The 23,882-nt window shown below is 42.6% G+C and overlaps 2 protein-coding genes across 2 annotated transcripts in view; both read right to left on the reverse strand.

Annotated features, from left to right (window-relative positions):
- ATXN3 (ataxin 3) overlaps positions 1 to 7,980 on the reverse strand; it is a 23,296-nt gene extending 15,316 nt beyond the window's left edge. Inside the window, exon 1 of the mRNA XM_058567572.1 lies at positions 7,928 to 7,980. Within this exon, the coding sequence (XP_058423555.1) occupies positions 7,928 to 7,951 (24 nt within the window). The 5' untranslated portion in view covers positions 7,952 to 7,980. The remainder of the gene's footprint in view (positions 1 to 7,927) is intronic.
- Positions 7,981 to 14,112: 6,132 nt separating this feature from the next.
- On the reverse strand, positions 14,113 to 22,866 carry NDUFB1 (NADH:ubiquinone oxidoreductase subunit B1). The gene is made up of 3 exons (XM_058567573.1): positions 22,777 to 22,866; positions 15,138 to 15,282; positions 14,113 to 14,222 (listed from the first exon to the last, which is right to left on the reverse strand). Exons 2-3 carry the CDS (start codon positions 15,275 to 15,277, stop codon positions 14,186 to 14,188), a joined length of 177 nt encoding a protein of 58 aa, XP_058423556.1. The 5' UTR covers positions 15,278 to 15,282; positions 22,777 to 22,866; the 3' UTR covers positions 14,113 to 14,185.
- Positions 22,867 to 23,882: the final 1,016 nt, after the last annotated feature.

Below are 23,882 nucleotides of genomic sequence, written 5' to 3' on the forward strand. Positions count from 1 at the left end.
CTGTTCCATGTTAATGAAGACTTGTAGCTACAGAATCGAGGTTCTTCTTGGGAAGTCTGCAGATAATATATACACAGTGTGATGCAATGAGCAAAACCATCCAAACACCACCCCTGGAGTTGACTTCTGGACAAACTAGCAAGGGCGGCTGCATCCAAGCTCAGCACCACATGGGATCACTGACTTCCCGTGATGGGGGTGCGGAGAGTACAACTTCTCATGGGCCCCAGGGCCTTTGGGTGCTGGGCAGCTGGCTTCTCACACAACTGGCAACCCAAATCTAAATCCAGACTGCCTGGCACAGAGCAGCCAGCTTATCACCCCTCTCCCCGCAACAATGTTGCTTCCCCATGCTTACCCTATAAATATAGGGTGGAATGAGGTCCCTCCCTGTGAACAGATACCCCGGGTTGGCCTCTCTGTGGGGTGATGGTAGACGGGAGAACACTTTCTTCTCCTGCTAACCCTGGGCCTCTAAGTTCTCCCTTTCCCTAGTAAAGTGTATTCCTTAACCCAGCCTGTCTGACATCCTACAATTTGTTCTGAGCTATGTTATACAATAGATGGTGACCCCAAAGAGCAACACCTTGCAAGACACATATTTTTCCTGATAGATTAATGTTCTACAAACAAAATTCAGCTGCTGAGAAAGATATAGGGTGTATGTATATAACGAAATAGGAAGGCAGTCTGAGTCTGAGACAGGTGGCCGAAATAAGTTTATATTTAAATCTTGGTGTGGAATAAGCAACTTGGAAGCAAAGAAGATACTCTCTATCCCTCAAGTCACAGCTACAATGGTGAGAGAGGATTGGTCTCCACCTCTTTTTCCTTCTACTGTATTCCTACTGCTGGAGAGCAACTCCCACTGAACACTATAATGTGAACTGAAGGGATACAAAGATGTCCTACCTATACCCTATTGAAAAATGGACAAGACAAACAAGTAGGCACCCAAATGGCTAAAAAACAGAAAAAGGTGGTCAACCTCATTTAGCCATCAGGGAAACGTACATTCAAACTATGTGTGACCACTACACACTCTCCAGAATGGCTAAAATGCTGGAGAGGATTAGAGACATCACAACTATTATTTACTGCTGGTGGAAGTATAAATTAGTATAACCACTTTGGAAAACTATTTGGAATATCTACTGAAGCTTAACATATATATACCCTACGATCTAGCAATTCCACCACTAGGTACACAAGGCAAACAAAAGAAATGCAAACATACGTTCATCAAAAGACATGTATAAGAACGTTCATAGAAGCATTATTCTTTTTTCTTGAAATTTTTTATTAGGTTCTTCCGTCTTTCTATGGGATATATTTTTGTTCTATAGGTAATTTTTTTCTTTTTTGCTGAGAAAGAGTTGCTCTGAGCTAACATCTGTTACTAATCTTCCTCTTTTTGCTTGAGGAAGATTAGCCCTGAGCTAACATCTGTGCCAATCTTCCTCCGTTTTGTATGTGGGTCACCGACACAGCATGGCCGCCAATGAGTGGTGTAGGTCTGTGCCCAGGATCCAAACCTGGGCTGCTGAAGAGGAACATGCTGAACTTAACCACTAGGCCCCGGGGCCGGGCCCCTAGAAGCATTTTTTTTTTTATTGATATTTTAATAGTTTATAACATTGTGAAATTTTTGGTTGTACATTTTTGTTTGTCCATCACCATATACATGTCTCCCTTCACCCCTTGTGCCCCCCCCCATTGCCCCTGGTAACCACAATACAGTTTTCTCTGTCCATGTGTTGGTTTGTATGCCACATATGAGAGAGATCATACAGTGTTTGTCTTTCTCTTTCTGCGTCATTTCACTTAACATAATACCCTCCAGGTCCATCCAAGTTGTTGCACATGGGACAATTTTGTCTTTTTTTATGGCTGAGTAGTATTCCATTATATATATATACCACATCTTCTTGATCCAATCATCAGTTGAGGGACACTTGCGTTGCTTCCACTTCTTGGCTATAGTGAATAATGCTGCAGTGAACATAGGGGTGCATAAGCCTCTTTGGATTGTTGATTTCAGGTTCATTGGATAGATTCCCAGTAGTGGGATAGCTGGATCATAGGGTATTTCTATGTTTAATTTTTTGAGGAATCTCCATACCATTTTCCATAGAGGCTGCACCAGTTTGCATTCCCACCAGCTGTGTATGAGGGTTCCTGTTTCTCCACATCCTCTCCAACATTTGTTGTTTTTTGTCTTGGTGATTATAGCCACTCTAATGGGCGTGAGGTGATATCTTAGTGTTGTTTTGATTTGCATTTCCCCGATGATTAGTGATGTTAAACATCTTTTCATGTGCCTATTGGCCATCTGTATATCTTCTCTGGAGAAATGTCTTTCTTCTGCTCATTTTTTGACCGGGTTGTTTGTTGTTTTGTTGTTCAGTTGTGTGAGTTCTTTATATATTATGGAGATTAACCCCTTGTCAGATATATGTTTTGCAAATATTTCCTCCCAGCTGGTGGGTTGTCTGTTCATTTTGATTCTGGTTTCATTTGTCTTGTAGAAGCTCTTTAATCTGATAAAGTCCCACTTGCTTATTTTTTCTTTAGTTTCCCTAGTCTGAGTAAACATGGCATCTGAAAAGATTCCTTTATGACCAATGTCATAGTGTGTTGCCTATATTTTCTTCTATAAGTTTTATAGTTTCAGTTCTCACCTTCAGGTCTTTGATCCATTTTGAGTTAATTTTTGTGAATGGTGATAGCAGATGGTCCACTTTCATTCTTTTGCATGTGGCTGTCCAGTTTTCCCAACACCATTTATTGAAGAGACTTTCCTTTCTCCATTGTATGTTCCTAACTCCTTTGTTGAAAATTAGCTGTCTGTATAGGTGTGGTTTTATTTCTGGGCTTTCAATTCTGTTCCATTGATCTGTGTGTCTGTTTTTGTACCGTACCATGCTGTTTTGATTATTATTGCTTTGTAGTATGTTTTGAAGTCAGGGAATATGATGCCTCCAGCTTTGTTCTTTTTTCTTAGGATTAGAAGCATTATTCTTAATGGTCCTCAAACTGGAACTACCCAAACGACCATCACAGTAGAATGGATAAATTGCATTATATTCACAAAGAAATATTATACAGTCATGCACAGCATAATGACGTTTTGGTCAACAACAGACTGCATGTATGATGGTGGTCCCATAAGATTAGTACCACATAGCCTAGGTGTGTAGTAGGCTATACTATCTAGGTTTGTGTAAGTACGCTCTACGACGTTCACACAACGACAAACGTATCCCCGTCTTTAAGTAACACAATGACGAACGTATCCCAGTCTTTAAGTAATACATGATTGTATAACAATGAGAATGAATTAACTACAACTACCTGCAACAATATGGATGACCCTCTCAATGTTACAAAAGAAGACAGACTCAAAAGAGTACACACTGTTATGATTCCATTTACAAAAGCTCAAAAACAAGAAAACTAGTCAATGATGTCAGAATTCAGGAGAGTGGTTCCCCTTGCAGAGGTGGAGACGGAGGTGGAGAGAGAGTAAGTATCCGGAAGAGGGCATCAAGCGGGGCTTAGAGGATGTAGGTCAATATCTGTTACTTAAGCTAAGTATTATTTACACATACGTGTTCACTTTGTGAGCATTCATCTATATTCTTATGATCTGTGTGCCCCTACATGCATTATACTCACTAAAAAAAAAAAAAAAAAAAATTCAGGGGCCAGCCCGGTGGCGCAAGCGGTTAAGTGCGCGCGCTCTGCTACGGCGGCCCAGGGTTCACCGGTTCGGATCCCGGGCGCGCACCAACGCACTGCTTGGCAAGCCATGCTGCGGCGGCGGCCCATATAAAGTGGAGGAAAATGGGCACGGATGTTAGCCCAGGGCCAGTCTTCCTCAGCAAAAAAGAGGAGGATTGGCAGATGTTAGCATAGAGCTGATTTCCTCACCAAAAAAAAAAAAAAAAAATTCAACCAACAATAAGAAAGCCTCTGCTAAGATATCACTATTACACACATGGCTACCTAATATGGTGACCAGACGATGGATTTTCTGGGAACAGTCCTAATGCAAATTTTCCATCCTGCTGTCAGGCTACATGCCTCATTTTGGGGCTCTCAAACTATGGTCACTATATTTAATATCATATATAGAAATAGTGACATCCAAATATTTGATTAAAAAATTCTCTCTATAAAAAAAATTAGCGGGCCGGCCCCATGGCTTAGCAGTTAAGTGCGCTTGCTCTGCTGCTGGCAGCCCGGGTTCTGATCCCGGGCGCGCACTGACGCACCGCTTCTCCTGCCATGCTGAGGCCGCGTCCCACATACAGCAACTAGAAGGACGTGCAACTATGACATACAACTATCTACTGGGGCTTTGGGGGAAAAAAAAAAGGAGGAGGATTGGCAATAGATGTTAGCTCAGAGCCGGTCTTCCTCAGCAAAAAGAGAAGGATTAGCATGGATGTTAGCTCAGGGCTGATCTTCCTCACAAAAAGAAAAGAAAAGAAAAACAAACAAAATTAGCTTTAAAACGTGAAAAATAAGCACTTGAAATCAAACCTTGTTTAAGTAAAACTGCATTGCTATAGGAAATAATATCAAGTTCTGTACTTCTAACATAATTTAATGGAAGGAAAGAACAAACTGTTCAATCCAAAATTTAAAATCACTTTTTAAAGTCACAAGATGAATCAAATTCTACATGGACCAAAAAAACTGTACAATGGCTCTGCCTCAGATTATACATTTTCCTACCTCACCCCCAAACTAGCCCCAGCACCTCTCTCTCATCAAGTTTTAACTTAAGCTGAATAGAAGTTCACTTTGCTATACTCAAAGTTCATGATTCATGTTCAGATTCATGATTCAAGTTCAAATTCCATGATCTCAGGCCCAGACTTCATTGTCTTGGGATCAAAGGGTGAACAAAATGCATCTCCAGTTTTACCGGTATTTTACAAAACCACAAAAGGGAACTGCAACCAAATCATTCCCTTCCGTCCCCAAAGTCTTCAGGACTCACCCAAAACTTGTTCAAATTCCCAGAGACACTATGACTACAACAGAAACCAGGCACAAACCCAAGGGTGCGCTCAAAAACAGGCTAACCTGGGCCATGCAATCAAGTTAACAGCACTTCTTCAACTCATCTGAGTGATAATACAGTCCCACCCCTCATTATGAGGTTCAGCCAACACAAGCATCTGAATAACAATGGCCAGCACTTCTAGAGCACTATGTGCCAGGTGGCATCCTAAGTACTCATAACTCTGAGACAGACACTTCACTATCCTCAAACCACAGAGGAGGAAACTGGGGCACAGAGATAATAAGGAATTTGCCCAGGATCATACAGGTGGTAAATGGTACAGCTGGGACTCAAACCCGGGCAAAGGCTTCAAGTGGCTATTAGCACTTCCTCAAGCCACTTAGGTGGAATTTGGTTATTCCTAAACCTCAAATATCCTAAAGATGGCTAAGGACCCTCAATCACAGCGGGACATAATGAATGTCATCAAGTCAATGCTCAGCATATTTATAATATTTTCACTAATTTTAAATATAATCTCAACAAGTTTGGTTATCATTCTCAGTTCACACGACATAAAAGTTCTAATTTGGATGGCACAGTGACCGTACCAAGAGCAGTCAGCAATAGAACTGATAACAAAAATGACAGAAAGCAGGCACCACAACTAATCCAACTACCCCCCAAAAAACAGCAATTGGTGGCCATATAGCATTAGGATTTAAGTTAAGGGTTGGCAAACTCTAACCCATGGGCCAAATTCAACCTGCCCCAGTGGGTAAGAATAGTTTTTACATTTTTAGATGATTGAGGGGGAAAAAAACACAAACAAGAATATGTGAGACCATAGATGACCTGCAAAGCCTAAAATATTTACAGAAAAATTGTTTACTTTAAATAAACAGCACCATATACATGGATGCTCAAGGAACTCTTGATTCATTCATTCAAATATTTATTGAGCACCTATGATGTGCCAGGCACTGGGGATGTATCGGTGAACAGCTGTTAACTTAATAAAGGGCACTCAAAGTGGCAACTCTGAAAAATGGGGAAAGCAACATTCAAAGAGGAAGTGGTTGCAAGACCCTTTGAAGGCAGGTATCTCTACATACAGAGCTTCCTTAGGGCCAAGGGTTCGCTGGCTCTCCAAACCCAGGACCTAGCAAGGGTTAAATGTACGTGGCAGAGTGGAAGGGAATGCGCTGGGAAATGGCATATTAAGCCCCAACATTCCCAGAATGGACTGTGTAGGAGATTAACAATGGGCCCTATGGTTACAGGTGCTTTCCATACTCTTCAAATATGCCTGCAGAACTTTAAGATCCTTCATTTGCTGAATACATATAAATTGATAGTAAGGATAAATGTATTCCTGAAGTACCGTTAAGCCTACACACATGCTGATAATTGAGAGTGACTTTCAGCTAAGTAGATTTTGATTAGACTAGCGCACAGCTTCTTTTGATCCCATGGTTTAGTAGTTACCTTCACTGAAATCTATCCAAACTAGTTAACAGTAATACTGTTAAAATACATTGTATCATTTTCAAGAAGTGGTGTGCAAAATGTTCAGTCTTCCACGTTGAAACATCTGGTCCTACACCAAAGCTTTTGAAAGTCAGTAATAAAAATATGTACACGCCAGGTTCTCTTCATCCAATCTCCTTAGCCAAGCAACTACATTTCTCTTGTCCAAGATTCATAAATTATGTCAATCAAGTGAAAAGATTAGATAACTAGACTACTGAATCTTTCCTCCCCCACACGTAAAAATCAGTCTATTTCAGTGCCCAAACTTTCTGAAACGTTTTGGTAAAGAAAAGCATTCCATTTAACAATTTGTTTACATTTATATGATGCCTCTTTTGTCTCTTTGATTGTCGTGGGTTGTGAATTTTTAAAAGAATACATGATCATTTACAAGTATTTAACAAAACCCCTCTGCTCCTACTAAATAATAGCCTCACCACAACCCTTTCCAAACGTGAAACTATTATGAAACAGACATCATGTGTCAAAGTTGTCCTGAGGAAGGTTTCACTCACACCCAAGTGGCTTGCTAATTGTATATAACAAAGACGAGTTTCTCCACATACCACAAACAGTATCTTCAAGTGCGTGGTCATTGAAGAATCAAAGCAAAACAGGCCGGGCAGACCACAACAAAATTATTCCAGTCCACCCCAGTACCTAATAAGAGAGCTAGCCTCCTGATCCGTAAAGACGGTACTGCCAAAGAAATGAAACCCAAACATCCCGTAACAAAAACTCTTGTGCCGACTTCCCTGTTTAGGGGCGCACGGGGTTCCCTACTTCACTTCCCTAAGTGTCAGGCCTTCTATGGGAGGAGCCAAGGTCTCTGCCCTCCAGAAGCTCATAGATCTAGTGCAGGAGAAGGACATGAAGACAACGCCAGAGATCTAAGTGTACGGGAGATTCCAATATAGAATTGAGGAGCCCAGACAAGGGGAAGTTAATTCTGCCAAGGGATAGGAGTGGGGAGTGGGGAGTGGGGTGGAGTTGGGAAGGGTCGAGGGAGGTGTCCCAGAGGTGAGTAGCTAGAACCTAGGGCGAGTGGGGGACAAGGGACTGGAGAAGGAATCCCACGGAAAGTGCAGAGGAAGCGCAGATGCTAGCCCACTCGGTGCCACCCCCTCGGACGAGCCCTCGGCCCTGCCCTCACTCCCTGCCCGCTCCCCGGACATCCCGGGCCCCGGCTCCTGGAGCATCTCGGGCCCCGGCCTCACGAGCGGAGGGTGCAGTGGGGGCATCGGTGAAGCTCCTCTCGCCCGGCGAGATCGGGATGCGGGCGACTCGGGCCCCACCCAGCTCTCCGGGAGGCGGCGATACCGCGCCCCTCGCCGCCACCTCGCCGCACACAGCTCCCCACCCAACGCGGACACTCACTTTCTCGTGGAAGATGGACTCCATGTTTATTTGTCTGGAGCCAACGGCCCCCGCGCCGGACCACCCCCTCCAGCTCCGCCCCCCGGCCCCACCCCTCCGCCCCCGCTCCGCCCCGCCTCCGGCCGCCCTGCCCACGTGCCCCGCGCAGACCAATCACCCCCGAGGATGCGAGTCACGTGGAGCGAAGAGCCAGTGAAGGCTGGGGCTATAAACGCCGGGCACGTGATCTTTGTAGCTCGTCCTCCCTTCTTCTGAGATGCAGCGGCTGGGGGATGCTGTAGTGCCGCCTGCCGTCTGGAGGCTCGCTTCCCACTTATGGCTATGGATTCTCAGGCTTCTGGGGGTCTGGATAAGGACGACTGGGGTTCTATGTTCTTTTTGTTTTCTACTTTATACTTTCTGTTTATGATGTTTGCATATAATTATTTAATATCTTCCTCTTCCTCCCCCACTGAAAGTCTCATGGCATCCCCCAATACCAAGCACTTGTGTAAAAATGGTATTAATATTTATATAGGGCTTACTGTAGGGTAGGCACTCTTGTAAGTGCTTTGCATATATTAATGAATTTAATACAGCAATCTTTGATGTAGGCATTATTATCCCTATTTTACACAAGAGGAAACTGAGGCACAGAGAAGTTAAGAACAGCACTATGTCCAAGGTCAAATAAGTCCAGATATCTTGTTACTAGTGTAAGTGTTCTGTCTCTGAAGAGGAAGCATCAGTTGAGGGTGGTGAAAAGTCCAGTCAAGTGCTTGGGGGGAAGCTGAAGGAGTAGGATAGGAGCAGATCTTGCATTTTGAAACCAGGTTAAGGAAGGTGTGCTTTTTTGTGTGTGTGTGAGGAAGACCAGCCCTGAGCTAACAGCCCATGTCAGTCCCCTTCTTTTTTTGCTGAGGAAGACTGGCCCTGGGCTAACATCCAAGCCTATCTTCCTCCACTTTATATGGGACACTGCCACAGCATGGCTTAATAAGCAGTGCATTGGTGTGTGCCTGGGATCCGAACCCGTGAATCCCAGGCTGCAGCAGTGGAGCGTGTGCACTTAACCACTTGTGCCCCTGGGTTGGCCCTGTGCCTTTCTTTTTTTTTTTTTTTTTTGCTGAGGAAGATTGGCCCCGAGCTAGCATCTGTGCCCATCCTCCTGTATTTTGTATGTGAGACACCACCACAGCATGGCTTGATGAGTGGTGTGTAGGTGTGCACCCAGGATCCAAACCTCCAAACCCCGGCTGCTGAAGCAGAGTGTGAAAACTTAACCACTATGCCACCGGGCTAGCCCCCAAGGAAGGTGTGCATTTTAAAGGCAGTGGGGGGCTATATAAAGTTTGTAAAAGGAAAGAGACATGCTCAGATTTGCATTTTTAAAAGATCACTCTGGCCACAGAAGAAAGCCATTGCTGTCAAAGGAATCTTGGGAGAGATGATGGTGTTTGGACTAGGGTAGTGACTTGGAGATGGAGAGAGAAGACCATTTTGAGAGATAATTAGGAAGTAGGGAGACTCAACAGAACCTGGTGAGAGAGTGGGGGGTGAGGGAGGCAGAAGTGTTAGTTTCTGCCCTAGGCAGCCTCTATGGCAAAAGCATAGGAGGAGCAAGGTTTGGGGAAAAGAAGACGACAAAGAGTTTACATGTTGGAGATGTGGAATTTGAAATATCCATGAGACATTCATGTAATTATGTTGAGTAGTGGTTGGAGATACATATATGTTGAGTAATAGTCTAGAGTTCAGGAGGGTGGTTTGGCTATAGAATGGGGAATTGTTGGCATAAAAATGGTAACTGAAACCACAGGAGTGGATAAAGTCATCTTGGGGGAAAAAGAAGAGATTGAGTAGAGCATCTGGAGCAGATCCCTGAGGGTAGAGAAGGAATAGCCAAGGAGAGAGGAGGAAAGCCGGAGAGTGTAGTATTATGGAAGTCCTGAGAAGGGAATGTTTCAAGGAGCAGTCAGTGTCAGTTGCTGCCAAGAGGTCCAGCAACAAAAGGACTTACAGGAGTCCACTAAATTGTGTTGCTATGGAAACCATTGGTGACTTTGGTGAGTGCAGTTCAGAGGAACAGAAGGGGCAGAAGGAGTAAGGAAATGGAGACTGCTATTGAGGACCAGGTGCACAAGGGGAGGATTTGGTTACTGGTTACCGTATATTGAACATCTCTGCGTGCACAGTCCACAGTCCTGTATTGGGGAAATAGTCCGTGTTCTTAAGGAATTGTGGCCTAACTAGGGAAATAAATCATGGTTCATGAAGTGAAAAAATATGCAAATGAGGTTTTTTGATTTTTTGAAAAAGAAATTATGTGTCCATCAGAGAAACATGTATTTATTTTTTTGTGTATACACATTATAAATCTCTGGAAGAATATACAGGAAACCCAGAGGTTAAATGTTTGAGATGAGAAGGGAACTAGGCAAATAGGAGACAGGGTGGGAGGGAGACTTTTCACTGTACACATTTTTATTTTTTATTTTTTAACTATATTAATGTATTACTTATTCAGAAAAAAATACATGATTGTATTTTATTTCCTAGGGCTGCCGTACCCAATTACCATGAATTTGGTGCCTGAAAACAACAGAAATTTATTCTCTCACCATTCTTGAGGTGAGAAGTCTGAAACCAACACGTCAGCAGGACCACGCTCCCTTCGAAGTTTCTAGGGGAGAATCCTTCCTTGCTTCTTCCCGCTTCTGGTGGCCCCTGGTGTTCCTTAGCTTGTGACAGCATTACTCCAATCTCTGTCTCTGTCTTTACATGGCATTCTTCCTTTTGTGTCTCTCTGTGTCCTCTCCTTTTATAAGACACCAGTCATTAGATTTAGGTCCCACCCTAATCCAGGGTGATTTCATTTTGAGATACTTAGCTAATTACATTGGCAAAGACCTGATTTCCAAATAAGGTCTTTGGCTCTGGATGGACTTGAATTTTGGAAGGACATGATTCAACTGTCTACAGTGACTAATTGCTTAGTAGGATGTAAACTATGCCAAAGGACCTTATTGTTTTGTTCACTGTTAAATTCTTAGTACCTAGAATAGTGCCTGGCAATATTTAGTAATATTGAATTTGTACTAATCATTTCATTAGGCCTTCCTGTTGAGCATGTGATTAATAACAAGCATCATAAAGTGAAACGATCAATGCTCTAAGTCCTGGTTTTGGCTTTGCCTCTGAAGCCATGTATGATTTGGGTCTTAGATTATTGCATTCCCTATTCCGATACCTCCACTTGAATTCAGCACATTCTCAACTTTACCTTTGTAAGATAACCTGTATCGTCCTTCAAAACTCAATAGCCATACGTTCTGGGAAGAGTTCCCTGAACTCCAACTAAGTTAGAAGTCCTTGTCTCTCCTCTGAGCTCCTGTATGTGCCTCTATCATACATGGTATCTTTTACAAAGTATCATAATAGTTGGTTTAATCATATATCTTCACCAATACCCCATAAATATCTTGGTGGCAGGGGCCATGTATTATTTGACTTCATATTTCTAGTAGTTGATGTCTTTCAAATGAATTAATGAAGCCAGGTGTCTGGGAATCATTCTTGATTCTTTCCCTCGCATTCTTCTGCCTCACCGCTTGTTCCAGTCAGTCCTCAGAGGCTGTGTATTCACTCTTCTCTCTCCCCTCTTTCTTCATTGCTGCTGCTTCGTTCAAGCTCTCTTGGTCTCTTGTGTAGGCCAGCCCAAGGATCTCTGAACTGGTCTTCTGATTCCAGTCTCAATATGTTTGATTCATAGTGCTGAGAGTGATCTTTCAAATGTGCAAGTCTTGCCCCTTTGTCTTTCAATTAGCAAATGGAGTGTTACTATGTACCAGATACTGAGACTATAACCGTGAAAGAGACACAGTCCCATCTTCATGGAGCTTATGTTGGGAGGGGTCTTTACACAAATCGTATTCTATCTAAAATCCTTCGGCGGCTTCCCATTGCTGTCTTAAAAAGCTCTTCGTGATCTGCACCAACCACCTGTCTGGCTTTTATCTCCCCAAATTTTCTCTGCTCCAGTTGCACCAGACTCAGGTCACACCAGCTGCTTCCCTTGACTTCCAGAAAGTTCTCTGAGGAAAAGTCCTTTGTGCCACCACTATACCTTGCACATGCCTATATTAAAGCATTTATTACACCATACCAAGAGTTATTACTTTATATGCTACTAGACTACCAGCTTTTGAGGCTCAGAAGTCTTTCTCTTTATATCAAGGGTTGGTACAGAGCAGTGAATAAATGCGTGAATTCTTTTTGACAGACTGACACAAAAAAGTATTACAATAATTCAGTGAGAGAGAGAGGTCACTGGGCTAATCAGGAACGAGTTCCTGGAGACAGAGTAGACCAAATAGATGCATTTCCCATAGACTTCCTATGTCACCTTGGACAACTCAACTTTAATCCACTTTATTGAAATTTTATGTTAAGAAGGGAGACTGTACAAAGATATTTCTATCTTCTTGAACACTGTACCTTAAACTGGCATTAATTTTGTTACCCAAAACCAAATAGCTTAACATAGTTTCAAACGTTTGACATTTTAAAATTTATGTGTCAGTTTCAGTGTCCTGAGTTCTGACAAGATCAGTGATAATCAGGGAGTATCATTTCATTGCAATTTTGCTTCTTCTAAATTTAATCTTAACTAAAACAAATTAATAAAACTTGTTTTCCAAGAGGCAGTTGACTATAACAGACGACATATGTATACACCTGTGAAACCATCACCACAATCAACAAAATGAGCACACTATCCCTTTTCTTCATGAGCCTTTGTAATTCTTCCCTCCAAGCTCTTTCTGGACCCTGCTCCCCCAGGCAGCCACTGATCTGCTCTGTTTAGTTTGCAGTTTCTAACATTTCATATAAATGGAATTATACAGTGTGTTCTTTATCTGAAATTCACCTATGGTGCATCAATAGATATTCCTTTTCATTGTTGAGTAGTATTTCATCATATGGATTTAACACAATTTATCCATTCATTTGTTGATGGCCATTTGGGTTATCTCTAATTTTTGGCTATTACAAATAAAGCTGCTATGAACATCTATGTAGAAGTCTGTGTGGACCTATGCTTTCATTTCTCTCAGAGTGGGATGGCTGGGTCATATGGTAGTTGTATCTTTAACCTGAAACTGCTAAATTCATTTTGAAGTGGTACATTTTACATTCCTGCCAGCAGTGTGTGAGTTCCAGTTGTTCTATGCCCTTGCCAACACTTGGTAAGATCAGTCTTTTCAATTTTAATCCTTCTAGTAGGTGTGTAGTGGTTATCTCATTGTGGTTTTAATTTGCATTTCCATAGTGATTACTGATGTTGAACATCTTTTCATGTGCTTATTTGCCAAACTCACCCTTTTTGAAGTGTCTGTTAAAATCTTTTGCTCATTTTAAAAACTGGATTGTCTTATCAGTTATAAGAATTCTTTACATATTCTAGATATGTTCTTTTTTGTGTATGTTTTACGAATATTTTCTCCCAGTCTGTGGCTGTATTTTGATTTTAACACTGTTTCTTTAAGAGCAAAAGTTTTTAATTTCAATAAAGTACAATCTCTTGATTTTTAATTTTATTTATTTTTCCCCCCAAAGTCCCAGTAGATAGTTGTATATCATAGCTGCACATCCTTCTAGCTGCCGTATGTGGGACGCGGCCTCAGCGTGGCCGGAGAAGCGGTGCGTTGGTGCACGCCTGGGATCCGAACCCGGGCCGCCAGCAGCGGAGCGCGCGCACTCAACCGCTAAGCCACGGGCCGGCCCCTCTTGATTTTTAAAACTAGTTCAAGCTTTGTGTGTTGTATTTAAGAAATCTCGCCAAACGCAAGATCACTAGAATTTTCAGCTATGTGATTTTTACCAAATAAGATCCTAGAATTGTTTTAAAGCTCCTTTGAAGCACATGGTTTGAAAAAACTTTTCTGAAAAATATCTGAGGAAAAAATTGGCTGTATGATTTAATAATTTTTAATATTAATTTTATAATAATTTTAATTTAACTTTAAATTTATCATAATTTTACTATGATGTAGAATGAGAAACAAAAGTAAATGCTAATTGTAAATGTAACATTGATGTACACAATCAGGCACTCAGTAATTATTTTTTAAGCTAAGTGTGCCTGTTACTTGAAAGGTTAGATTACTTCAGCATAAAAAGAATCACACTTCAAATTCTTCAAATTAAATAATGAATGTGTTTTTATTTCTCTCATAATTTTAAAAATGTGAACATGCTGTAATTTAGCCACAGCCTTTACTTCCAGGTGACATCTTCATTGGTTCTCAATTCCCTGTGTGGAAAGAAAGAAAGAAGGAAAGGAAAAAGTGTAAATAAAACTTTTCTGAGGAGATAAAAGGGAAAGCCCAAATAATATGAATTCAGTATTTTATATTCTATTAAATTGACCCATTTAAAAAATTTTATATCAGATTCATTCTATTCTCTGATGATTTTAAACTTTTACCATCTCTTTAATTACATTTTTCCAGATTAAAGAACCGTAACTTCTTAGTCTGTTTTTGTATGAAAACTATTATCCTCTCAACGAATTCATTTGATGTTTTCTAGACCCCTTCCAGCTCATTTTATCTTTCTTGCAATCCTTGACTGTGAACCTCCTTTATATAGGCTGTGGCTGCTGCTCTCTCATCCCTTGAGTTTCCTCCTACGCAGCTGCACACCCAGTGAGGACACCCTGTCTTCTAACTTTCTCTCCTATCAGAGGAGCCATCTATGGAGACACAAGGGGACCAAGCAGCTACCAGTTTCCTTTTGATCACTCAACCACCATGTCTACAGCTCTCAAGCATTTTGCTGAGCATTTATTTCAGCTGCATCATGGCTGAAGTAAGACAGTGTATGACAATATATGGGAAAGTTGTATAGAGAGTAGGCTTTGGTGAGCTGGTTTAAAACGTTGTTTCTATATTAAAATGTACCCTGAATTCCCAAAAAAGGGGACTTTCAAAGATCTGAAATAGCCTGTTCATAAACTGAAGACTTACTTACATTCCAAAGATAGTCATACGGTTTATCCAAGGATTAAACAACAAACAAGACTACAAAATAATATCACTTAGAATCTAAGTCCTCGAGGGGAAGGGGGGGATATTACCCCTTCTGTTTATTTTTGGCATATGTGATATTGAGAGGAATACTTCCAAAAGCTGGCCAATTGCTGGTTTAAAAAAACACACGAACTAACCTTTTATATAACACACTCTTGTTCCGGAAGGCAGTTAGCTTTTCATCATTCTTTCTGTCTAGATAACATCCAAGGACAAATCCCACAGGGACAAGTACATGTACCCAGTGGTCACGCACAATCTGAATTAAGTTCATCATGAATGCTAAAAAACAAAAAAAGAATATCAGAAATATAACTGCCTTTGAAATATCTTTTAAATTGCAACTAAAACAGGAAGATAGCCCTGGATATAGGAGAAAGATGTTAAAAGCATAATGAGCATCTTTGGGGCCGGCCTGGTGGTGTAGTGGTTATGTTCGTGCACTCTGCTTCGGCGGCCTGGGGTTCGGGGGTTTGGATCCCAGGCACGGACCTAGGCACTGCTTATCAAGCCATGCTGTGGCAGGCGTCCCACATATAAAGTAGAGCAAGATGGGCATGGACGTTAGCCCAGGGCCAATCTACCTCAGCAAAAAGAGGAGGACTGGCAACAGATGTTAGCTCAGGGCTAATCTTCCTCACCAAAAAAAAAAAACCACACACACAAAAACCATAATAAGCATCTTTAAATTTGCTTGGCATCAGAATGTAGTTTCCTACTTAAAATTTACTTGATGAAGATTATATAGGTGACAATGATTAGTATAAAAATTACACTGCACTAAAGTCAATTTATTTACTTTTATTTCTAGCTCCACTACTGATTTGATGACACAGTGCAGAGAAATGGAGAGAACATAAAAATTATGCCAGCAAAAGCTGAGAATTTGCACCCTCCTAGTATTGATTTAAAACTTTTGCATGTGCAAAATGTTTTTAGAACCTCTCACAACGCTAAAACAAATATAATAATACTATTTCGCCAGAGGCAGAATCTTTAAATAAAGCTATAATTATTGAAAACTAATTTTTGAAAGGAAATGAAAAGATAATGAGAAATTAAAAAAAACACACCCACATTCAATAATGTCACAACAGATGTGACTATCAATTAAATGACTCTACAAAAGATATGGAGAAAAGGGAACTTACTTTTATAGAATGACTACTGGGTACCAGAGCCATCATATAGTCCTATATGTAACATGAAATAACCAGTATTATCCTCATTTCACAGATAAGAAAACAGCTTAACCCAAATAGGTACAGTAATATGTTGCTTAATGATGGGGATATAGAAATGTCTCATTAGCCGATTTCACCACTGTGCTAACATCATAGAGTGTGCTCACACACACCTAGATGGTATAGCCCACCACACACCCAAGCGGTATGGTATAGCCTATTGCTCCTAGGCTACACACTTGTACAGCATGTTACTGTACTGACTACTGTAAATAACTGTAACACAATGATAAGTATTGTGTATCTAAATGTATCTAAACATAGAAAAGGTACACTAAAAATAGTATAAAAGATAAAAAATGTTACACCTGAATAGGACACTTACCATGAAGGGAGCTCGCAAGACTGGAAGTTGCTGAGTGAGTGAGTGGGGAGTGAGTGTGAAGGCCCAGGACATTACTGTACACTACTGTAGACTTTATAAACACTGTATACTTAGGCTGCACTAAATTTATATTTTTATTTTTTTGTGAGGAAGATGGGCCCTGAGCTACCATCTGCCAATCCTCCTCTTTTTGCTGAGGAAGACTGGCCCTGTGCTAACATCCATGCCCATCTTCCTCCACTTCATATGGGACGCCGCCACAGCATGGCTCAACAAGCAGTGCATTGGTGCGCGCCCAGGATCTGAATGGGCGAACCCCGGGCCGCCGCAGTGGAGCACACGCACTCAACTGCTTGTGCCACCGGGCTGGCCCCCTGCACTAAGTTTATTTAAAAAACTCTTCTTTCTTCAATAATAAATTAACCTTAGCTTACCAAAACTTTTTTACTTTATAAACTTAAAGAATTTTTAAAAAAATTTTTTTTGTGAGGAAGATCAGCCCTGTGCTAACATTTGCCAATCCTCCTCTTTTTTTGCTGAGGAAGACTGGCCCTGGGCTAACATCCATGCCCAACTTCCTCCACTCTGTATGGGACGCCGCCACAGCATGGCTTGACAAGAGGTGCGATGGTGCACGCCCGGGATCCGAACCGGGGAACCCCAGGCCGCCACAGCGGAGCACACACACTTAACCTCTTGTGCCACCAGGCCAGCCCCTTAAATTTTTTAAAACTTTTTTTTTTTAAAGGCATTTTACTTCTTATTTATTTATTTATTTATTTATTTTTTGTGAGGAAGATTAGCCCTGAGCTAACATTTGATGCCAATCTGCCTCCTTTTTGCTGAGGAAGACTGGCCCTGAGCTAACATCCATGCCCATCTTCCTCTACTTTATATGGGATGCTGCCAATAGCATGGCTTGACGAGCGGTGCGTTGGTGCACGCCCAGGATCTGAACCTGCAAACCCCGGGCCGCCGCAGCGGAGCGTGCGCCCTTAACCACTATGCCACCGGGCTGGCCTCTTTTTAAACTTTTTTGACCCTTTTGTAATAACACTTAGCTTAAAACACACATTGTACAGGTGTACAAAAATATTTTCTTTATGTCCTTACTATATAAGCTTTTTTCTATTAATTTCTTTTTTTTTTTTTACTTTTTAAACTTTTTTGTTAAAAACTAAGACACAAGGGCTGGCCCTGTGGTTTAGTGGTTAAGTGCGGGCACTCTGCTACTGACGGCCTGGGTTCGGATCCCAGGTGTGCACTGACGCACCGCTTCTCTGGCCATGCTGAGGCCACGTCCCACATACAGCAACTAGAAGGATACGCAACTATGACATACAACTATCTACTGGGGCTTTGGGGAAGAAAAAAAAGGAGGAGGATTGGCAATAGATGTTAGCTCAGAGCTGGTCTTCCTCAGCAAAAAGAGAAGGATTAGCATGGATGTTAGCTCAGGGCTGATCTTCCTCACACACACACACACACACACACAAAAACTAAGACACAAATACACACATTAGCCTAGGCCTACACAGGGTCAGGATCATCAATATCACTGTCTTCCGCCTCCACATCGTGTCCCACTGGAAGGTCTTCAGGGGCAATAACACCCATGGAGCTGTCGTCTCCTATGATAACAATGCCTTCTTCTGGAACGCCTCCTGAAAGACCTGCTGGAGGCTCTTCTTGAGGTGTCACTCTTTTCAGAAATTGTCCATGGTGGTTTGCTTGGTTTGTTTGTTTTTTCCATCATAGATTTGCTTGAAAGCAGATAATGCACCATGAACATTCCTCCCTATTAACGAAAATCTTTTAGTGTTGGGGTCCATGTTTTCAAAGTTTTTAAGGAGCTTGTTGAGATCTGCAAAAGCTTCTGATAAACCCTTCAACGTGAATTTTCTTGGGAGTTCTTTTTCTTCTCCTGCAGTTTCTTTTTCTCTTGCCTCTTCTTCATCTATGCATTCCAGTTCCCACAACTCCTCATTAGTCAATTCCTCAGGAACCACCTCTAGGAGCGCCTCAATGTCATCCTCATCCACAGCCAGGTTGAAGTTGTTTGCCATCTCAACCACAGCCTACTTGATTTTTGCAACCTTTTCATCCTTGGCAAATCCTTTGAAGTCATGGATGTACCTCTTGAGTGTCTTCTTCCAGATGCACTAAGTGATAGGAATTTTTCAGCTCCATTATTATCTTATGGGACCACCATAGAATATGTGCTCCGTTGTTGATGGAAATGTCATTATGCGGCACATGACTGTATTAAGTGCAGAGCTGGAATTCAAACTCAGGTTTGCTCCAAAGCTCTGGATCTTTCTATTATACCTATCACAATGCCTCTCTAAGAGACCACTCCCTGAATTGATACTTTTGGTACTTAACAGCTTTTAAGTTCTAAGAGTTTCCAAAAGGCAGAGGAGGGGGAATAGAAGAACTACAAGTCATCATAGGGAAAATAAATTTGCACTAATTCAATAAAAACATAGTTGAATTGTCAATTTTCTATAAAAATTTGTACCTAAAGATGAAATCAAAATACATCATGTGTGCACATGAATCTAAAATGAATAAATCATATACAATGGCTAAGAAGACGCATGACACTTCTCTAAACACTCTAGGAAGAGAATACATTACTGCCAACAAAAGTGCTTAGCACTGAACAATGCTAGGATTATGTACACTGGATTCCTGCCTCTCTTTCTAAGACACTGGTTCCAATGCTCACACATTCTAATTCTCTATTTCTCAAACTTGAATCACTCACTCACTGTCTAAAGGCACTGGGTTAGGAAACGGCCATGAAGTTAAAAATTGCACCATTACTATATACTGTATTTCATAAAGTATAGTATTACACACAGCAGGTTCCAGTCTGAATAGTACTGACTCAGCAAATTACAAAGTAAGTAAATAAGATGTTTAAAATATATAATTTATAATTTAGTCATCAATAAGTTTTAAGTTTTAGTCTATTGTCTATGGCTGGAATTCTGAAACTTGAACACACATTAAAATCACTTGGGGAGGGCCGGCCCCATGGCTTAGCGGTTAAGTGAGCGCGCTCCACTACTGGCGGCCCGCATTCGGATCCCGGGCACGCACCAACGCACCGCTTGTCCAGCCATGCTGAGGCCGCGTCCCACATACAGCAACTAGAGGGATGTGCAACTATGACATACAACTATCTACTGGAGCTTTGGGGAACAAAAAGGAGGAGGATTTGCAATAGATGTTAGCTCAGAGCCGGTCTTCCTCAGCAAAAAGAGGATTAGCACAGATGTTAGCTCAGGGCTGATCTTCCTCACACACGCACACACAAAAAATCAATCGGGGAGCCCTTTTCAAAATAGGGACTCCTTAGCCCTCCCTCTTGGGGGGGTGCTGGAAAAATCTGTAGTTTAAAGAATTCCCCAGTTGATCTGATGCAAATCATTCTTGGACATATAAATGTAAACATTAACCAATCTTACCTTCTTTCCTAGAAGATGGTGGTTCTCTTAGCATTGTGCTTTCCTTAAGTGACATTTGCATTTAGATCCTTAAGTTCTTTTTAATAAACACTTAAGTACTTTTTGTGATTCTGACCAAGTGCCCACCAACTTAGCCACTTACTTGTTTTGCTAAACTTGAGCCAGTCAAGTATGGGAATAACAATGCCTTAATCAAATAAGATAATGTAATTTTGATAGCACTAAACTGCAAAATACTAGACAATATAGGTCTCTGTAGAAATGCAGTGGTCATCTATTCTGCCACCAGTCCTTATTAGGTTCCTCATATTTCTTAAGAGGTGACAATTCTAACCCTTGGCATAGCTGTTAGAATCTGTTTGTATTTAACAACAAAAAGGTACTTGCTCTCAGCCCAATTATTATACATTTTTTTTTGCTGAGGAAAATTTACCCTGAGCTAACATTTGTTGCCAATCTTCCTCTATTTCGTATGTGAGCTGCCGATGAGTGGTGTAGGTCCTCGCCCAGGAACCAAACCCAGGTCACCAAAGCAGAGTGCACCGATCTTAACCACTAGGACACCTGGGCTGGCCCCCAAAACTATTTTAAATAAGACTATGGCCACCTGTGGGCTATAAACCATTACTGTTGGCATTCTTCCAACAGGACCAGACGCTAATTTTGTCTGGCTCTACTCTGGGTAGTAGAAGAGATGAGACAAGCCCCTAAAGCTCTTGCTGCTTATAGGCTCTTAAAGAGACTCCAGGGTAAATACAGTGGGACTGATAGATAAGAGTTCTGTACATTCAGAACCCAGAGTTGGGGCCGGCTCCACGGCTTAGCAGTTAAGTGCGCATGCTCCGCTGCTGGCGGCCCGGGTTCGGATCCCGGGCGCGCACCGATGCACTGCTTCTCCGGCCATGCTGAGGCCACGTCCCACATACAGCAACTAGAAGGATGTGCAACTATGACATATAACTATCTACTGGGGCTTTGGGGGGAAAAATAAATAAAAATCTAAAAGAAAAAAAAGAACCCAGAGTTGGATTCAAGCACCATGATGACAGCCTAATTCCATCCCTAAGAGGTAAATGACTAACCTTAGCCCCAGAGACATTTCATAGTACAACTGTACAATTTACTATTTGATGGGCTTTGGGAGCAGTGGCACTGAACATAATTTGTCCAGTGTATTTCACTGCAAGTGGATGACCACGGAGGAAAAAGATTTATGGACAAAAGAACTGAGCTAGAATCAATCTCTGGAGAATGGATAAGAGGGGGAGCATAGACAGGCCCTCAGGTTCTTGGTCGAGGGCCCAAGACTATACGGGAGTTTTAAATGATGGGCAAAGGACAGCGAGGACCTGGGACAGGCTCCTACAAGACAAGTTTGGATGAAGAGTGATAGCCACATGGGTGCCCGTGAGGGCACTGTACATATTATTAGTGTCTTCCCTTTAGGAAGACTCTCAAGAAAAATTTTGCTTTTACTTCAGAACTGGGAGTAGCCATGGTATCCCAGGGGGAAAAAAAAAACAACTAACTGGTTGTTATCTTCTAGACTCAAGGAATAACATAACTGATCATGTATCCTTTGATACCAAAATGATCCAAATTTTTTCCCCTACCTCTAGAAAGAGCTGACTCTTAGAGCACTCTCTGTCAGGCATGGTTCCTACTGCTTTTCATAATCACCAAACTCATGTAATCCTCACATTACTATACATGTATTAACTAATACAACGTCCTCAATGCAGTAGGCATATTTTTTTCAGATGAAGAAATCCAGGGCCAATCAACTTGCTTTAGGTCACAGTTGCAGTAAGTGGCAGCTCTGGGATTAATACTTGGGCAGTCTGGCTCCTTGGGCCAAGCTCTTTATTTGTGCTTGACTGTCTCAGCAAGTATAGAGGTAAACATTTATATTAACCTCACTCTTGGCTTTATCTTATTTTTCCTAACATTACTTTTTCTTCAACTCATTTTTTTCCCACTTCTAAAAAGAAAACTGTATCTGGTGTGTATTTTTGTAAGGCCCTCTTAATGCATGTTGGAAAAATATAGATGATTAGACATTAAAAAAATAAATTCTACTCTGCATCTGGTCCCTACAGCACTTTATATGTATTGATCAAAAAGTGTCGATTTAACCTATTAAAGAACAGTGCTGGATGTATGAAGAAACTGAATTGCTTGAGGTCTGGAATTCTTTCTTAACGACATACACACTTTACAAATTAATATTACTTTTTTCTTTTAATTACGTTCTTAAAAAGTGCATATTTTGTGGAGTGGTCGGCTCAAGAGGGTTTGAGATTTAGAGGAGAGCGAGGTTAGCTTCCATGTCTGAGTAACGAGGAAGACAGAGTGCTGCAACTTGGAAGAAGCAGAGATGCTCGCGGAGAGGCAGCCCTTTCCCTGCTTCAGCCTAGGAGCGGGAGCCCGTCCGGTTTCCTCTCCGGTCCGCCCAAGGGGCGGTCACCAGGTGATCGCTAAAGAAGTTTTCCGGTTATGACATCCTCAGAGTACTCTTTCCAAAAGCAGCCAGGCGGAAACGAAAGTCCAGCCGCCCACCGTAAAGAAACCCCTATTTTTCTTCCCTTTCCCCGTCTCCTCCGCTGGAAGCCTCAGGAAGCCCTGGGCCGCTCCGGCCCTGGCGAGGCCCGGACCCCCTCCCATACACACACAGAGGTCTTTCCTGGAGACGCACCCTCCCCGTCTGCACAACCTGCGACCCCAGACCCACCTGCGGCCTCGGTGCCAGCAACGACCCCACGACCTAGGGTAGTGGCGACCCAGCCACCGGCGCCGGCGGAAGCTGCGGCCTCGGGACCTACCATTCGCCGCGCCCGCTCGAAGAGAGGGGCGGCACGGGAAATCATCCCTCTTCTTCCTTTTCATGTTTGATATTTCTCAAATTATTTTAGCTTTTACACATCATAAATTACTTAAAGATAAAATTTCAGTCCCAGAGAACGAGACTGGTTGGTGTAAGCGCCACCTCCTTCCTATAGCTTTGGCCCCACCCCCCTCGAAGATGGTATCACCCTGGGTCTTCCCCGCCTCAGCCGTGCGCCTCCAGTTTCAAAATGGCGGCCGCCATTGAGGGGCCTCTGTTGGCGGATCTTCACGGATGGTGCTGAGCGAACGTCAGCTTTTCTCACTCTTGAACCTGAATTCGACTAGGGGTTGGGCAGGGCAGTGGACGGCGTTGGGGGAGGACTGACGAGGCAAGTGGGGGCGGAAGAAAGTGCGCCTTTGGATGGGGGAGGGGGCGTCTTCGGCCCTCCGGGAGAGCCTGGCTCCAACTCCGACCGGGTCTCCTCTGGGGACGTGCTCCCGGGGTTTCGGTTGCGACTGTCCTGGTCGTTCCTGGCAGAAGTGCCCAGCGAGGGAAAGAGAAGTGGCTTCTCCAGGGGTCTGAAGCTCTCGGGCTTTTGGAGCAGACCGTACGGCTCACTCCCAGGCTCTCCTTCCTTCCTTGCTGCTGTTTCCCTTCGCCCTTTCAGTCTCGGCGCAGGAGGAGTTAATCCGACGCCAGCTTTGCTCCTTTGGCTCGTCGTTACCGTGTTCTCAGCCTTCTCGCTCGGGGTCTTCCTGTCTCTCGGGTTGAGAGATCACGAGGCTACCCAGCGGTGGGCGCAAAGTGGGCGTCCTTTTTAGTTAATCGACTCCGAAGACCTTTTAGATGTCGCTGTGCTTTATTAAAACCGTCTCGGCCCTCCAGTTCCCTCTCTCCATCACTTCCACCATCACTGCATTGTGCACGCTCTTCAGCAAACAGCAGTCAGACTAGCCATAACCCGGCAAGTCTGGCCCCCTGTGCCCAGGGGAATCTGAGTTATCAATTGT

This window comes from Diceros bicornis, chromosome 24, assembly GCF_020826845.1.
Source record: "Diceros bicornis minor isolate mBicDic1 chromosome 24, mDicBic1.mat.cur, whole genome shotgun sequence".
Lineage (NCBI taxonomy): Eukaryota > Metazoa > Chordata > Mammalia > Perissodactyla > Rhinocerotidae > Diceros > Diceros bicornis.